At 41.5% G+C, this 19,213-nt stretch overlaps 1 protein-coding gene across 10 annotated transcripts in view; it reads left to right on the forward strand.

The window, feature by feature from the left end:
* Positions 1 to 19,213, forward strand: part of NRG1 (neuregulin 1) — a 419,616-nt gene that overhangs the window by 245,923 nt on the left and 154,480 nt on the right. For 8 of the 10 annotated variants that reach the window (XM_032997903.2, XM_032997904.2, XM_042787798.1 and 5 more), the window contains exon 2: positions 18,833 to 19,010. In XM_032997903.2, coding sequence (XP_032853794.1) covers positions 18,856 to 19,010 — 155 coding nt within the window. In that variant the 5' untranslated portion in view covers positions 18,833 to 18,855. The remainder of the gene's footprint in view (positions 1 to 18,832; positions 19,011 to 19,213) is intronic. The other 2 variants (XM_032997900.2, XM_032997905.2) reach the window with 1 other exon arrangement.

A 19,213-nucleotide genomic window follows, 5' to 3' on the forward strand; every position in this document is an offset into this window, starting at 1 on the left:
GTAGCTTGGGCATCTTCTTCACACCACAAAGGCTCCTGAGTTTCTCACCTGACCCAGAAGTACCTCCTTCCTCTGCAGCTTGCTGACCTGGAGGACTTCACCATGGCCAAAGGCGTCATAGTCAATGATTTATAGTTGCTTTTTTTTCTTGTCTCTTTTCCTTGTCACACACCATCATCCACAGCTAGGCATGAGATACTAGTCTAGACTAGCTTTTTGTCTGACCACAATAATCATTTTTATGGGTATTGAAATATGCTTGAGGATAGAGTGAAGAATGGGCACGTGGGCCTGTTTGACAAGGGAAAATATTGAGTGTGGAGGATTTTTCAAGCAGGAGTGAAGGATATGCACTTGACCAGGAATTAATATATCAGCATCTTCAGGAGTCCTTCCTTAAGCAGCTGCCAGTTCTTATGTTCTCAGTCTTGGTGCCTGCTACATCTCTTTCTCTAGCACCACCATCCAAATTTCTAACAAACTCTCTTGCCTGGAGCATGCTGTATGTAATGTTTCTAGGGAGGAATGTGGGGGTGGAAAGACCACATGAGGTCATAAAGTTTTTGTGGAGTTGCAATTTGATCCAAAAAGTGAATTACCAGGTGCTTCTTCAGAAAGGGATTGGGGGTTATATTTAAATACCTCATTAATAAAGCCTTTTACTCCAGAAGAGAATCAATTCCATTTATTCTCTAAATGTGCATTTGTTTTACCATAGCATAATTCCAGGATGATGTTTAAATTGATCGGTAGATTGAACTTAACAAATTAAGAAATAAAAAAAAAAAAAAGAAAATGTACATAGAATTTTTCCTAACACAAAGGATTTTACCAGAATACTGAGTAATAAAACTTTTAAAAGGCAATACATTTCAGGTGTTTATTTTCAGAAATTTGCATTTACTTTGCAGGGAAAGGAGAGAGTAGGTATACCACCCCAGTACTGTAATCAGAACTTGAACTCTCTGTTTCGGGGCCAGGGTGGATATAGCATCCATCAAAAGACTTTAATCAAGACGAGGTGACAGAGGAGCTTTGACAGCACTCTGCAAATGGATGTATTGATGCTGGTATGGTTGTTACCTCTCAGGGAGGCTTCTTGTAGCAGAGGGTTCATAAGAAAGATGTTACACTCCTGTGAGATGTAAGCAGGAGAGCGGCTGGTTGTGAGTTGGCTGGGAGGCTGCTAGATCTCCTCCTGGTTCGCAGGTGGACAGAGCTGCTGGAAAAACAGGCTGTATTTTCTTTCTGCTGTGCTTCTGAACAGCAGTGTTGAATGCTGGTCTCCTACCCACTTGTTCAGGTGTTCACCAGGGAGGATCAGCTGGAGGCAGTAACAGCACTGCTTGTGAATGTTTGGAAGGCAAGAGCCTGTGGTCAGCAGCCTCTTTATGCAGAGACACCTGGAAAGCTCATCCAAATGAACTTTTAAAGTGCATGAATTAAACCATATTGGATCACCACTTGCTTTTTTTTTTTTTTTTTTTTTTTTTTAACCTAGCTATAAACCAGCCACAATTAAGATCCCATTATTTCTGAAGGTGTGCCCCCACCACTGTGTATCTGAAGTACTTTAGATTCACACTTCGAGTTAGTTCAGGTAAAGTTTTGCAGTCTACCCTTGTGCCAAGAGCTCTAAAATGCCTCCCCCTTGATGCTTCACCTGGTCTGAGTCTCTAGCCCCAACTGAGTTTCCAGGGGAAGCAAGAGAGCCCCAGCCCACAGTGCTGCTACACAGAGACAGAGAGAAGTCAGCTTGGGACCATGTTCAAGAGGAGAGGAGAAGTGGTGGAAAAGTGGGGGAGGGGCTGAGGAGAATAGGACTGGGATTTGTGGGGCTGGACATCAAACAGTGGGAAATAAGTGAGTGAAGAGGGTCCTTGGTGGAGAGCAAGAAAAGGAGGGAGGAGGGTGGGAGCAGAAAGCTCGGGAAGAAAGACATGGCAGGGAGATGAGGGTGCAGGAGGAGTCGGGGAGAGAGAGATTTTGGCTCAGTGGGAGACTGGAAATTGGGAAAAGGGGGAAACTGAGGCGTGACAAACCCAAAACAAGGGTGGGATGAGTGGGACAGAGAAGGAAGGTAGCCTTGCAGGGGGAAGCAAAAGTCTGACGATGCAGATGGCATTGTGCAGCCCTACTTCCCCGGGGGTCAGCAGGCAAAATTACTTTACTGGCCATCCTGATCATCTTTTCCGTGCCCACACAGCCATGCTCTTTCTGTGCAGTGACCATGGCAACACAAGTTTTTGACTGTCTGCTCTAGTATGGTAGTCATAATGATAGCGGTAATGAGTATTGACGGAGGGGAGGGGAAGGCAAACAGCTGTGGAGCAGGGTAAGTTGCCTGAGTAGAGTAATCGTGTTTGGCAGGTCAAAGGTGAACCGTGGCCTGCGGGAGTTGTACAATGCCCAAGGCTAGAAAAGTGGTGTTATAATAAACCCCAGATGTTTCCGCTATTTACAATGTATACGTTATGTTTAAACCTGAAAATACATCCTAGGATCTGGTGGGTAGGGAAACAGTTATTAGCTGCTTAGAAATTACTTTCTGGTAATGTATCTGTTCCCCCTTGATATTAGCTGTTGCCTGTTTAAAATATAAATCTTCTAAGCAGAGACACTCATGAGCAGCCTCTTTGGTTCCATTCAGCTTCATGCTAAATAGCACCATCCCCCCTGACAGTTTTTTGGGAGGGTGCAGCCTGGGCACAGCAGCCCTAAGAACTGTGCTAGCAGCCTGTGCACGTTGGTGTGGGAGAGGTACCCCTGTCAGGCATGGGAACACAGCTAGTCACAGGTGTGCAGAAAGCACTGTTTAATTTCCCCAGACTAATTGTTTTAGAGCTTGGACCCAGAACTCTTGCGGTACTGTCATGGGCCACAGCAGAACCACAGCAACTTTGAATAAGCATTTAAGGGAGTTGGGGGGCATGGGAGGGCTGCAGATTTAGTTGATTAGGCTTTTATGTCAAACAATGGCTTATCTACAAGAGTAAATTAGTCAGCTAAACTGTGAATTTATAGCCCAGTGGTTGCTCTGCACAAATGCTTCAAGTGATCACTGCTACAGCTAGCCAAAGCAAGGCACTCAATACATTAACATTTGAAGTGAATGAGTTTAACTGTGGGAAGTCCTAAAGCGAGTGGATGTTCCTGTTCAGAGATGAACTCAGAGTGAATTGGAGTTGCATCTGCTTTGGGAGTGAATTAAACCAAAGCCACCCAAATTCAGAAGGAATGTGTTCCCTTTGATGTTTTATTTGATTTAAATAATTCAGGAAAGATGCAGACCTCCTGTGAATTCTGATTAACTCCTTACGCATGTCCCCCCGCCTGCCCCTGCTCACTGTGCATCAGTCTGCACTGTTCCACACTCACCAGTCACATGGGCACTTGAGGTACAAAGGGCCTTGTATGGACCTTGCACCACAGGGTGTTCAGAGAGACTAGCCCTTTGTGTCAGGAATGGAAGAGGAGTGCTTTAAGCTAGGCTGTGCAAAAACATTGCTGAAGGTCAAGAGTTTGCAAGGAAAATGGCCAAAAATTGAGTCATTATCTGCATGCACCAGTTTAATTTAATTCTGCTGAGTATCCTTTTGCCCAGGATACCTGGGGCATGTGAGAGAGTTGACCAGTCATATAATGCAGCACTTGTTGTGTCTTGATATGTCTTTTGGGTCTGCGTAAAAGTGAATCTTGGGGGTTGGGGAGAAAACTATGCTGATTTTGACAGTTTCTGTAAATTTTTTTTCCCTTATTCTCCATTCCTACCCCAAATACTCCATGTGCGGCTATCCCATCACAAGTCTACTGTGGTTTCTATCAAGGGTGATGTCTTTTCTTCCTCTTCTCCTCCCTCATCCTGTGCACCTGCCATAGAGTGATTTTCTTGAATTTTAGCCCCAACGGACAGCTCCCTGCCTAGCCATCCCATTTTACAATATATCACATCATGCCTCATAAGAAGAGATACAGTACAAGTATTCTGCTAGGCAGACTGCCTGCATGATGTCTATGGCTCTCTGTACCTCTCTCTGATTCACTTGGCCTCATTATCATGCATGAAGGGCCATTCATTTTAGTGGTTTCTAACATGATGCCCCAGTTTAAAATGCAGTAAGCCACTCCAGTCAATATGAATTCAATGTCTGAGGTGACCGAGTGTGAAATAACCTAAGGTCTGTAAACTCACATCCCATCCCATGAACTAGCTTCCTCACATGGAAAGCCCATAGTGTAAAAATGTCACTGGTCTGAGAACTTTTTTGAATGCTAGGCTCTTCTGCTTGTCTGATTGAGAAAAGTTGGGAGTTTTTATGTTTTTCATCTGTTTCAATGTGATGACCACTTTTTTTCAAAGTGAAGTTGCTGAATAAGAGTTAAGCCAGCAAAAACCTGCATTTTTCTCTCCCAATCTATATCTAAAACTGGGGTACCTCTCCTTTTTTATGGACATGATGACCATATTCAAATGTGACTCGTAAAGTCACTTTTAATACTTCTTTGTTTATTGAACCTGTTGATTGTGAATTCAAAACATGTTTTAATAAAATTTCTGCTTCTTTCCTCTCCCGTGTGTCTATCAGATTCATCTAGTCCTGTCAAATGCAAGTCCTGTCAAAATTATTTTTCTGTATTTTAATCTCTATCCCTTTACAGAATGATCATTCGGATAACAAAAACATCTGATAATACATTATTTTCCAGCATAAAAAAAAAAAAAAAAAAAAAAAAGAATTTGTAGGGTGGTTATGTGTTTGTTTAGTTACTGTCTAAATAAATGGAGAGCAGAGATAGCATACCCTCAGAGCTTGGAAAACTGAGTTATCAAACTAAGAATAAGGGATGTGCTTAATAACAAATAACAGTATCATAATAGTTAGAAACCATCGAGAATCTTTCTATTTTTTTAATTTTTTGGGAAATAATGGAGTATAGAAAGGAAAAAGATGATTAAAATCTGCTGTTTAGGTCAGTGTTTCCTCTGATTATTTAAATTATGTTTTAAGATTGGGGAAGCAAGCCATGGGAATTAACGGCTGTCAAACCTCTCACTACTATCAAAACGATTTCATCTCATGAGCACCAAGAAATACTGAGAAATTAAAAACTTCACAATTTTTTTTATCTACCTCAGAAATACTGGAATGAAGATAGTGTGAGAAAGAGGGCACCTGCCCCTGGAGCTTTTTGCCTTTCTTGATGTGGAAATCTGGACTTCCACAATTAGACACTGTATTTGGTCTGTGTTCAGTCAACCCTGGACAGGTCTGTGAAGGCTGCAGATGGAGATGCCACACACTGCCAGCAGAGATGACCACTTTGTTGTTGTTTTGCTGGATTTTGGTCCTCCTCTAGGCAGTCTCCACTCATGTCAAAACTATTAATGAGAATGACTTTTGGGCCCTTTCACACCTCCCTGAACACACAGTGTATGCTTACTTCCTCTCCCTCCATCACAAATAGCTTGATTGTTCTGGAGGCTCCAAGAAAACACCATTTTGATACTGTTTTTCCTTAATCCTTCATCTGTTCATGTACTACTGTTAATTCGTTAAGATCATGAGATAAAATACTCTGCAAAAAGAAGATCACACCTGGAAATAATGACTTCCAAAGTCCAAAGCATGTCTTAAATTCTATCCAGAAGCGATGATTAAAAGGGAAAAATACAGTAGATATTCGGCTTAATGATACTGTGGGTTTTCCTTATTAAGTTTTTGAGCCATGTTGGGTTTTATGTCATCTCTCAGTAGACAGACAGAGATTCAGAATGAGGTAATAATGTGAAAACTGTATTCTTACTGTCTACAGAGCACTCTTCTGTCTTGATTGTTTCCATTTCTCTTAGCAATAATGGTGTCCTGCTTGGTTGCTTCCTACATAAAATTCCCTTTGCAACCAGAAGGGGGACTCAGGATATTAAATTTCAGCAGATGAGGTTAACTCATCCCTTATGTTCTTTCCTCTGAACGTCTCTTTCTGATACTGTTGTGGTTCTTTCTTGGCTTCTTCCATCAATGTTTCATAGCTTTAATTAGCATAGCTCTCGTTATTATGTGCTTACCAATGTAGAACAAATTTTGCAGAAGGAAGTTCTGAAATTCTGGGACACGTGGCTGGAACCAGGTTCCAGTATATCAATCAGGAAGAAACTTTGATATGTTTTTATTCTGTATATTTATAACAGGGGTTTTCAGCCTCTGTATACTGGGTTCTCCCCACAGTTATATCTTCTCCCCATTGTGTAGGTAGAATCTGACTGTAATTAATATGGGAATATTTTGGTGGTTGTGACACCCAAACACAGGGTAGTGTGGTGACACTGAAGAGAGGGTCCTTGGTCTGCTGGATGGACTTCAGACCATCACCCAGCTCATGACAAAAGAGAATAAATGGACATTCCTAAGCAGAGATACGCATGTTACTTCATGATGGCAGCAGTAGTGGAATAATCTGTGAGAGAAAAGCCAAAAGTAAAACAAGAAAAGGTAGAAAAGCTAGATGGTATGCATACATCATTTTAAGTAAGCAGTGGACTCATCTTATGCTCATCACCATGAAGTGAATCTTACCTGTCACTGGGCTCCTTGTCAGACAGCCCTGTTCTCTGGACTCGTGCCACCTTGCAGGACTGAGTCTTATGGGAAACAGGATAACGCCTGCCAGGTCTGCTGCAGGGGTTGCACGACAGTTTCCATTGCAAACTCCCATCTTCCCAAACCTTTTTAGGATCAAGCTTTTCTCTTTTATTTAGTCATGTAATACAAGTTTCTTTCTCCTGTCTTCTAGAAATTCTGGACAAAAGAGATGACTGGCAACCGCCTAGGGCTCAGCACAGTTGGGGAGAAAGTGATACATTCTGCCTGTTAGGCGCTATTTGCAATGAAAATCCAGATTGGAACTTGACATGATACCATCTTTTTAGGATAATGTGATTTTGTTTGGTTCATGAAAGACTGTGGGGGTTTTTTGAAGACTACTAAAGGAAGAAAGAAGTGACAACACATAAGAATTAGTCTGAACACTACACAGATGCTTTCTAAAGGGTGTCTTGGTTCTGGTTTGATACTTCAATCTCATTTTACTGCTTGGGGAAACATCCCTCCTGTGTCTGTCATGGAGCAGCAGCCTCCTCTAACAGATTTTGCAGTTATTTACTTCAGATAGCTTCAGAGAGGCACAGTGGCCACATGGGATGAGGCTGAAACCCTTATTTTAATTCTGGCCCTGCAAGAAATAGATCTGCAGTGTTGCTGCAGCATGACACCAACACCAGCGTGTGGGAACCTTCTTGCTTTTCCTCACCTGGGCTTCTTTCTGGGGAGTTGTCTCGGGGTACTCCCACATGAGATTCTTATTCTGTTGGCACAGTAAGGACTGTGTATATTGCTGACTTCCTTGCAGCTCAGCTGTCCAAACCTGAACAGAGCTGGTTTGAGGTCAGGTAGGACTCTGTGGTGCAAACTGCTTCGTTACTGATTGGCTTGCAGTCATTCTATTAATGCTCTTCAGTAATTTCCCAGCATCAGAAAACCACATTTTTTATGTTGGATGCTATGTGTATACAGTTCTGGTGATTCATGATTGAAGTCGGTGTCCAGGTTGAGAACTAAAAGCAAAGGAAGAGTTTTCTGTTGCAGAAGTAACAACAAACTGAAAGTTTTACTAGAAATTATGTGGAACAGGTAGAACACATGAGATGATATGCAAAGATCTCCAGCTCAGTAGTAGCAAAATGAAGCTGTTGTTCACAAGGCTATTGTCCTTGAGAATGAAACAAAAAGGAGACTAAGAGAAGGATGGGACATTGGACTGATTAATCCTTTTGTGCAGAGGTTGACAACACACTGACGTGTGTGACCCTGAATGTTGGAAACATATTAACATGTATGAGTGTTAACACACAAAGTCACTGTCATTAAAGTCAGATTTCTTAAATCAATTCAACTGAAGCAGAAAGCATTGCCTCTAGAAAGACCTGTTAGGACTAATTTAATCCAGAAGTTTATTGATTCAACTTAATTTGTTAAGGAATTGATTTTAATGTGAGTTTAATCATAAATCAGCTTTAAATCAGTTCAAGTGTGTTCACACTGACGCTTTGTGTTGGCTCAAATAAAATTGATTTATGCTTTACTTAGAAATATGCAAATTTGGATATAGGTAAGGTCTGCGCTTTATTTTTACCCCTTAGAAAGACTGTAGCACATTTCTCTGTCTTCTGGGGTGAAAGTCTAGCTGTATCAAATCAATGACAAAGCATTTTATTTGAATGCTTTGTCATTTGAATTTATTAATTCATTCAGGGCATTAATTTTACTTTAGTACTGTGCTGGCCCTTCATTTCTTATCATATAGCAAATAAAGCCCTGGATACTTGCACACTTGATATAATCAGTTTTCAGTCTGTGATTTTATCCAAAACTGTGACACACAAAAACCATTTGTAAGTTTAAAAGAAGAAGTGGGGGAAGGGGAGTTTACTTGATTTACCATGTCTTTATTCTTTTTACTGGCAGCCTGTTCAGAATTTATTTGAAGTTTATTCTCCAACTCCATTTTAGCTAATTTTTACAAGACAATCTCTGTTTTGTTAATGGAGAGCCTAGATTGGGGCATAAGTATTGGTAAATTATGCACATTACTTATTACACCTTATATATTTGAGAAGGTCTGTCTGTGGCTTCTACATAAAGAATATCACCTTCCTAACATAAAAGCCATAGTTCCTCCCCAACAATAGATACTGGTGGCCATGATCACAAGTGTTAGATATGTAGGATGTTAAATAATTACTAACTGTTTAATATATGTTACAGTCTTTTTCAGACAGTCATAGATTTTAAGGCCATTGAGGGATTTTGACAAAAGGTTACAAAAGCACCATGCAGGATGGGCTTGACTAATACGGACCAGGAGTTCCAGGCTGGACTTGATGGCCTGGAGATCTATTTCACAGTTTTCTGTATGTGAGATGACCCCACTCCTCTGTGGCTCACTGCTTGGCATTCACCCAGGTTTCCTGGTATGCAATTCCACACTTAAAGCTGATCTGGAATATATTTTTTAAAAGCCTTGTAATTTTTCCTACATAATTTCTGAACTTTTGCCTACAGTCCAGAAACCATTTCAGAGTTGTATAAGTGTTCCTGTCCCTCCTCCAGTGATTGTGAGACCATGGCATGTTTCTGCTCGCTTTACTGATCATGTGGTTATGGATTTTTTGAAGGTTGACCTTTAAAAGGATGACTAACCTTGTATATTAATTTAACTAGGGGAGATGCTTCTAATAAGATTTTTCTGCAAGCTGTTCCTGATTGCAGGTATTTAGCAGTATTTATTCTTAAGACTTCTGTTTCATTTTCATTTGTCTGAAGATAGCCTGTGCACATTTTCAAACAGGTATGACATAAATGTCTCCTTTTCACTGCAGTTGCCTTTTCTGTTTTGCCATAGTTGCAGATTATAAATGCGGACTTCAGTATATGTTGAAGTAAACTATACTGAAGTGTGTATGGTGAGATCCTCTCTGCATACTGTGCAAGCCCATAATGTTAAGTGCCATATTTAGATTTTTGCTGAGATAGGTTTAAGCTGATGATCTGTGTGCTGTGCCCAGGTGTATCCAGATCCTCAGTTCCTGAAATGAGTCACGTTGTTTTCAGGCTCATTCGCTAAACTGTTTGCACATCTTCTGGTAAAAAAAAAAAGGAAGATTTTGCTAACATATATTTCCAAGTGACAGCCATCTCCGTCAAGTGAAGTGGCCAGGACTAGTTGTGCTGTGTCCCTGGGGAAAGGTGCATCCTTTTGCTGTGGGAGTGGCACCCTTATGGCCCTGTCAAACCGTGCTGATTTTCCTCTTACCATGTAGATATGAAAGCAATTATCTTCCAAATTGACTTAGGAGTGGAGGCACAGCATGCTCCACCAGCAGTAGGTCTGACATTTTCTACCTGTGGAGATTTTGGCAGGCAGGGAAATTGCTCTTTTGGATGTTATGCAGCTGGGATGGGATTGGCACACGCTCTGCTCTATCTGTGGTCAGCACCAGAAGAAAATGACCAAGATAAACTTTAGAGGCAACTCTGCTTAAGTCTGGGTGGGGACAGATCCCTCTTTGGGGTTCCAGTGGAAGGGCTGCCCTTGCCTTCCACAGGTCTCCTCCATGCAGTTTTTGAGCACGCAGATGTTATTGTAGGCCTATGTCCATCCACAGCCTGTGCTGAACACCCACATACATCCCAGAAAGAGAGTATTGCTAGGAAAGTGGTGAATGAGGAGCCAACACCCATAGTGTTAAGTTTGACTTGTGCATTAGCAAATCAATGTCTTGAAAGTTTCAAAGTTCTTCACACTGCTGTAAATACCTTATGCAGCCCGTAATGGAACAGCAACTTCTTCCTTTTTATGTTCTTATTAACTTGTTTTCTCCAAATTAATGTTTACATTTTCATTTTGTTTCTGTTCATGTCAAACCAGCCATGAGACAGCTTTCAGTTCAAGTTTTCCACCTTCCCACCCCAACATTTCAACATGCATGAGTTGTTGATTGTGGGGAGAAGCAATGACAGACAAATGAACCCCTTAAACTGCCAGTTGTGCCTGAAGAGGCCCAGAAATTTTCTCATCTACTTTGTGAAGAGTGGTGGCCTCAGTGTGGACCTTGTGGGATGGAGATAGATTGGGACTTTTGGGGAGGCAGTTGTTTTGGTAAATCCCTTTTTGGGTCTTTCTGTGTACTCACTAATTATTATTTCCAGTGGTTATATCCCCAAACTCAGATTACTCAGGTATCTTTGGTGGTGGTAGCAGTGACTCTAGCTCTGTGAACCCATGCAGGATGAGGTGGTTAGTGGTCATCTGTTGAGGTATCCTGAATCCCACAGTCTGTGAATCACCATCTGACCACCATTTCCACGGAATTTCACCTGTCATGGCACTCCTTATTCCCGTGTTGTATCATTTGTTAATAAGGTGTCCATGTGGGCAGCAGGTCCTTCTGGTTTTCTTGTTCAACATGAAGAATTTTTTTAATACTGGGAAGTTTATGTGAATCCTGTGTCTACAATGTTGCCTGATGTTATTTAAATTCTGCATCATGCACTAATGTGGCAGGCTGTTGCTTCTATAAATACATGATTGAGCTCTCACAGGGAGTAGGGACAATTTGGCATGGTTAATTAGTAAGATCTCCAACAAGGCACCTAGAAGTGTGCTGACAATGTTACTGGATGCATGTTGTTCTTTCTCTTAAGGCCTCCACAGCCTCAAGAGGATGAGGAAGATTTTGAGGAGTATGAAGGTCTGCCATGGGTAGATCCACACTAGGCAATTTACTGACTGATGCATGGTACACTTTTGTCTGTGAAGTGGAACTATTGCAGAATCAGAAAATGCTACAAAGCCAGGAATAAGTGTAAGCCCGGAGAAAAAATGGGCCTCTCTATTATTAGGATCAAGAGAAAGCAATCATTCATGTCCTTTGTATGTGAGCATCCCAGTTTTGGTTGGAAAAGTGTGAAGGGAAAGAGCATGATGGAGAAATGCTGAGAGGGTGGAGAAGCAACTGGGACCAGAGGAGATGGAAACAAAAGTTATAAAATATAAGATAGTGCATAGCATTTGAAGACCTTACAGGATTTGACACACAGAAGAAGTCTCTGTGTTTTCTGTTGATGGCAAATACAGGAGTGTGCCAGAGAACACAATATGTGAGAGGGAGAAGAGGCGATGGCTGCAGTACTTTCGAGCCCTCAGACTGAAAGAGTAAAGCTCTAAGGAAGCTATAAAAAAAAAAAAAAAAAAAGTATATTATACCAAATAGAGAAAAAAAGGGAGTTACCAAAGAACTGGATTTTCATCATTTATCTAGAGGATTAACCACTGAAATTATACCAAAGGGGATTATTGTTGCATTGTGCATCTTTCCTTCCTTGCCTTTTTTTTTTCTCCATTTGTTTTTATTCTTTCCAACGTGATCATAGGGCACACCAGCATGGCTACACATGTACCACAGCTGACACCCAAAATTTAAGTTTTGCTTGCCTCCCAGCCCAGTGATCTGGTGAACCTTGCAAGTCTGGCCACAAGGCATAGTCTAAGACCCAGTCAACAGTGCAGTCACAAGTCTTTGCTTCTGGGTAGCTCTCTCAGCTGTGCTATTCTCTGTTTGGTGACTTACTGCATGCCTTTTTTCAAGCAAAGATAGAGATCAGTGATGAAAATACTTAAACTGGAGAACAAAGAAAATAAATATGTATAATGCAGCAAGCCACATTTCCTCTCTTTATCTGACTTCAAGGCACATAACTTGAGACAATCTTTTTAAAAGTGCAGTCCTGAAATTCAGCTCCAAAATCAAAAATGGCTTCATGTAAAAAAAAAAAAAATCACTGAGTACTTGCAAGTCCCCTTGAAGTCCATGGGATTTATGCCTGCAAAGCATTTCTGAGCATTGGATTGTTTTAATTTTAGTGCTCAAGTAAAGATTCTGGAGTCTACCTTTACATACTAAGGGATGTAAAATATGGACCTGCAGATTTTTATATCGACTTTATGATCAGTCGACCCTGAATTTCTTATTGGATATCAACTGTATTTGTTTTACACTGTCCACATATTTCCAGTCTGTATGGTTCAGTTTTTGTATTGACAGTGTCTAACAGGATCATCAAAGTTTATCAGAGATGCAGCCAGTTGGGGTCAGCTGAAGCACTGTGAACCAGAGCAGAGTATTTAATGCAATCAGGTGGTACGTTCCTGCAGACGCGATCATCAGTAAATAAATTAAGTGTTGACCTTTAAATTATAATCTTTAGGTTAGGCACTTGCTCACACCCAGCTTCTCTTGTGAAACCTGCATTTTGCTATCTTTGAGCGCAGTTCTGTCTCTGAGGAGGTCTAAGTTCAGAAACTGATATCTTGAGTGACTGCAGGAGGCTGGACAGCCTGCCATTATCTTATTACACTGAATAAATGGGTGCTCTCAGGCCTTCCCTTGTGGACATGATACTTCTAGACATGCCTGTTTGTCACTACCATCCTTTTTCCAGCCTCACTGGAGATGATTTTTACTTGTTGAGTTGAGGGGGAAGTAGTGAGACCTTTTCCATTTGCACAGTACTTCTTCCATATGTCCATTTTCAGTGTCCTTTTGAAAATCCTGCCTTCCCAAGGTTGCATTATGAGTTGTCCTATGATACTCTCATTTGAAGGGTTTGCTGGGCTTCTGACAGGGTGAATGAAAAGATTAGTACAAGCTCAGAGAGCAGCTTCATGGCTAGGGGTAAATATCCATGAACACTGGCATGACATATCATGTTCTTGAAAGCATCTCACCCTGAAGAAACGAATAATTCAGGTGGAGATTTATGAGTTTGTTGAGGGCACCATTACTTTGAAAGGACTAAGTGAGACTTCAGCGCCATCAGACCTAAACCTGTCAGGCTCACTGAGTTTAGACTCAAATGTTCCATAGCATGAGATGAGCAGTTCCCAGTCAGGGTAATCAGAGTTGCAGTTGGCTTTGTGATTAACTTTTGGGAGCAGTTACTCTGATTTATAGTGCCATTTGCTGGTTCCTCGCTGGTCCAGTGCTCAAAGACCATGGCTGTAGTGCTGTTTCCCTCCCTATTGCTGTGTTTCTTGGTTCCTGACCATGTTGCTAGACATTCCTGTGGCACTCCCTTTTCTTTCAGCCTTTACAACATCTAAATATTCTGAAAAAATTTCCTTTTAGCATCACTAGAAACAATGAGATTCTGTGGATCTTGGGTTTGCATACAGTGCTCAAGGAAAATGTCAGGTTTGCATTCTTCCTTTTGCTCTTCTACACAGACATAAGTATTCAAATCATATGAAAACCCAGAAGCTGAAATGTGTCTGGCAGTCTTTTAAAAATATTTTGGAACTGAGCAATTCCCATTTAAGTAGCTAAATTATTTGTTTGATTTTCCAATCTTTCAGCTCATATTCAGTTACTCTAGTGTTTTGGAGAGCTGGTTTTTTGGGATTATCTCCTATCACTATCCACAGTGTTTTATCATGTAGGTATTCTGCACAGAGTCTCAGCATGCTGGAATAAAATAGCAGATATTGAAAAGTGTTCAGAATCCAAATGTTGCCTGAGAGAATAATAGGAGGATAAAAACCAACAGGAAAAAAAAAAAAAAAAAAAAACAGAACTTGGGGTTGTTTGTTTGATTGTTTGTTTGTTTTCACTTGTCTAAGCAGGAGCAGTATAAATTTTGAAGTGTAACTTACATCGTTTATACCAAAAGCTTTAGAAAATCTGGCCTGATGATGATAAACCTGAGCTTGATTACAGTCCCATATGCAAGGGGAGAAGGCTTTTGGAAATAATATGATTTGTCTTGCATTACTGCCCTGCCTTGAGCATTATGCTAAAACAAGTCTAAGGCCAAGGCAATGGGTGTTATTCTTGTTGCTTCTACTACCACTAGCCAAGCTGTTGGTCACAATTTTGCATAGCAAACAGTGCACATGTGCTTACTGGCAAGCACACCTAATACATTCCAGTGCTCAGACTCTTAAAAGGCTTTGTGCCTTCCTAGGAAAAAAAAAAGAAAGGGAAAAAAAAACAACCAGTCATGGAATTTCAACTGAAAGTGTGTAGTTGTGTGATAATATTTTGCAGGTTTCCTGTTTAATTTGTTCAATGTGTTGAGCTTCCATGCAGATTAACAATACAATCAAACACTGAGGGTGAGGAGGTTGCTGTGCTTTGCCAAACTGACCAAAATCCAGAGAGAAGTTATCTCCAGTCATACATTATCAGTGAGTCTTTTACAGAGAGAATATGGAAATGCATGTTCCTTATCTGCAATGATATTATGCAGGCCAGCAGACATACATTTCTGAAAAAATTGCTAACAAAATAACAGATATTCAAGCCATCTTAATAAGCACAGATCTAACACCTTGCATACTTTTTCCTTTTAAGCTCTTCCAACAGCACAGGACTTTTGCTGACACAAGTGCTGAACTGCATTGTATGGGCTCATCGCAGTGTGACAGTCTGCTCTTGCTGTGATTCCCCGTGTTACTTTCTCAGAAAGTCTGTCAAACCAGGGCAAGTATGTGGGTCACAGAGAGAGGCCCTGACTAGGGAGTGTGAAGACCCTAGGGTTAAACATGGGTGTCTTTCTGTGTGTCTGACTCTTAAAATGTGAGGCCCTCCTGGGTTTCATCACAAGAAGTACAGATAAAGTGAATGTCACTGCACCTTTCATTCGAGCAGCACCACTTGCAGGGTGCTTCCACACTTAGTTTCCACTGTTTCTCTTCAGGATGTGTCTGTTTTCTTTGCTACCTGGCCCTTGTCATTCTGTGATGGATGGTATGTGTAAGGGCTCTGCTGTCACCAAAGCAGAGCTACTCACAACGGCACTGCCCAAAATGTGACCCACAGGAAACGCTGCGAGACTCCCTTCCACCTTCACTTCATTTTGACTGAGCCATCCTGTCCCGGATGGCACATCAACCTCCTTCCATGCATAGGAGATGCAGAAAGTGTTTTCCTTGCCCTTTCTCCCTTGTTCCTGCCCGCAGCAGGCAGCCTCACCCGGAGCGGTGGGCAGAAGCCTTGCCGGTGGCGGGAGCAGTGCTGCGTGACAAGCACAGCAAGGAGCAGCAAGGAGCCAAGCTGGCAGGACATGCCGTAGGGACAAAGGGGGAAAGATGTAGAGAGGGGAGGGGAGGGAGGTGTCAGGGGTAGCAATGACTAGTTATCATTATGAGCATTTTTGCCTCCTTTAAAAGTGTTTTTACCCCTCTGACAAGGTCTTCTCTTACCAGCACCAGAGAAATTGGCAGAGGCTGTGATGAAAGTCAGCTACCTCTTGCAACAGGGGAAGCTGTAGCTGATCCTGATCCAAGTGCACAATGCTGTAGTTTTATCAGCACGAGCTTTCTCATATGCCTGGCAGTCTGATTAACTTTTGCAAAACCGCAGCTGAGAGGAGACAAACATAGTGTAAATGAAAAGGAGAGAGAAAGGAAAGGGAGAAACTACCTCTTTTCTGTCATGTCTGTGAACAGCTTTTATTGCTTTCCCTGGAGAGCCTGCATGCTTGGACAGCAGTTACTGTGAATTAGTGAGGGTCACTGCCATTGATTAAATCCTCTTTTATGTTTCCTGGTAACTCCTGAATTATGGCAAGAGTTGAGCATATTAATGTAACACTTTTTTTTTTCCATTGACAGTTCTGATGGAGAAAAAAAATCTGAAAGTCATTTTGAGTAGATAATATTGAATTAAAATAAAATTCAGAAACAAAATGGCATCTTCCTTTTATTCCCAGTTTCACACTGCTACATTGACTGGGAAATCAATAACCAGTTGAAGTCTTAAGCACAAAATTTTTGATCCTTGCAATTGTGATTATTGTCTTAATTTATGCAAGATATGGACTAGGATTATAATAAATGAAATATGATAGAATATTGCCTTTTTATTTCATACCTCTGCAGCTTCTTTTCTTACATAGTGTCAAAAACAGGATAACCTTAACTCTGTAATGACAGAATGAAATTATAAGCACAAACCTTAGTAGCAAGGCTGTTAATTAATGCTAATTATTTTTGTTGGAAAATTTTAAGATTGGTATTTTTCAAAAATTTTTTCTCTCTTTTTGGTAAATGCATGAGTATTTACACATTTGCTTATGTAAATGTATGTATATATACAAATGTGCTCATAAAAGTGTATATTTTTAAACATACTGGTTTCAGAACAGTGCGTGGGCATTTGTTTTTCAGAAAGCAAGAATTGTTTTGGTAGCATTTTGGAAATGCACTGGAATTTCCAGAATTATCGGGAGTGAGGGGGGGATGGGGGAGGGGCTGGAAAATGGAAACCAACACAAGAGAAGATATTTTGGGGGGATTTCTCTCTGGTCACGAAATCCTGGGCCTTACCTGATCCATCCCAGTGCCACCCTGACACATGTGCCTACCCTGTGGGTAAAACCTTCATGGATGCCCTTCCCAGGGAAGGTCTCCCTCTCAGATTTCTTGCTGATGTCTAGCCTAAGACTTCCTGCCAGGGGACTTGCTTTCCACATCAGCAGAGATACATGGAAAAAGTTGTCATGTTTCTCTTACTCCAAAGTTTTTTAATTATTGAAGGTCTCTCTATCCCTATCCTGTCTTCTACTGGTGGCCCAGCAGGTGCCACTTCATTTGCTCATTCGCTGCAGACCACATTTTCCCAGCCACCATTGTTTATGCTGCGCTGTACTGGGCTCAGTTTCTGGGGAAATCAGGCTTTCCCTGGGCTTTCCTGGGATCAGGAAGGTTGCCTCATGCATGAGACAGGCCGATGCAGGTGTCTCCAATAGGCAGCATGTATCAGGCATGTATGTATCCAGTTCTTTATACACACCTCTCATTATTATGACCGTGATGGTGCTGCTTGTTTTTTGTCTGGTTGGAATAATAACTACGGGCAGTTGATGTCAGTAAGTCTCCACAAACACACAAGCAACAGATACCAAAACGTAATCAAGTGTGTTCCAGTTTGTTAAAACACTTTTGTGTGGGACTGTATTGGAGACCTGTTGGTGTCTTGATGAATGCTCCTAATTTGCACGTTACAGAGAATCATTTGGCCATGCTGGACATTTGTTTCCTTGGACAGTATTGCAGCTGTTCAAGAAACAAAACACACTGCAGCTAGAGGTGCTGCACGGGAATACTTGGCTCCTCAGAGATGCAGATCAACAACAGGGTACAGCTGAGCCAATATGGACTCACAAGCTATCACCCATCAGGTGACCAGCTGTAGCTCCCCATATTAGCCCTCCCTGGTTGTGTGGTAAATGTGTTATCTTAAGCCCCAGTGGAAGTAAGGTTGAACTAGGTGGTTTATCTCACTACTGGATAGAGTCTAGTTCACAGCTAACCCATGGGGTCAAATGAAGGTCTCACAGAGGGACTGCATCTTCTTGTGAAGCCTGTATTCAAAAATCAATACTGGTTGTGGAATATTAGAGGTCTTTAACTTAGAAAGCCCTAAATGGTTTGAGATTTACCCACACAAGAAACACTATTGCTACAATACAGTAGAAATTGAGATGCATCAGCTGGAGCCCTTCAGTGTGTGGGAGCTGTTGGCTGAGCCTTTTCAATGCAGTGTCCCCTTCTGGGTCCAAAATGCCCTTAATTGATATTGATTCTCTTGATGGGCTTCCAAGCCCATTGTCTCTTGCCTCAGGGAAAGGATATGGCCAAGCTGAGGTTTGAGGTGAGTGTATAATGGGGGTTATAATGTTTGGCTGCAGCAAAAGCCTTTCTCTCAGATTAGGGAAGCTGTTGAGCTTCTATTTATGCTTTTAGCTCTCTGTCACATCAGCTGCACCTGGAGCCTTTGGGTAGCCCCTGACTTACAGCAGTCAAAATAAATAAATCAGCAAGACACCCTCCCTCACCCTTTCTGTATTACCCACCAAGGCTGCCTGCCACAGTGTGCTGTCTAGTGTGTAGGTGCACATGATCAGTTAAGTATTAGTGCTTCATACTGTATTCAGAAGCAGAACTTCAGTTCTCACTAAGGCTGCATGTGGCTTGCAGACCCACATAGGATGACTGCAAAGGGCCAAACTAGGCTGTCATTAAATGTGCACTTATGCTTTAAGGGTGATACACATAACACACAAATGATCCTTATTTTTCACATTTTGATGTAGAAGTATTGTTAGCCTGGCTGGGGTTTTGCTCTTTGTGGCTTGCCTAGCTCAACTGGAGTTAACACTGTTTTCCCTTCTGAGAATGGCCTAATCATCAGCACGTTCTTTTATTTCTTTAGCAGTGCCTCCCAAATTGAAGGAAATGAAGAACCAAGAGGCTGCTGTGGGTCAGAAGCTAGTGCTAAGGTGTGAAACCACTTCAGAGTACCCTGCGCTCAGATTCAAATGGTTAAAGAATGGAAAGGAAATAACAAAAAAAAACAGACCGGAAAATATCAAGATCCCCAAAAAACAAAAGTAAGTACAGAGACATATCTTGCAAATGGGGCTGGAAGGGATGAGGAAAGTTGTTCACCAGAACACAAGCACTTGAGGTTGTTAACTGAAATATTGCAAAGCTAAAAGCTATGAGTTATGGAGGAAGAAAATTCAAGGAAACAGACACTGACGTTATTTTTCTTGAATGTACGGATGGAAGTGGTAGTATGGTATAAATATTT

Source organism: Tyto alba, unplaced genomic scaffold, assembly GCF_018691265.1.
Source record: "Tyto alba isolate M040663 unplaced genomic scaffold, T.alba_DEE_v4.0 Super-Scaffold_13, whole genome shotgun sequence".
Lineage (NCBI taxonomy): Eukaryota > Metazoa > Chordata > Aves > Strigiformes > Tytonidae > Tyto > Tyto alba.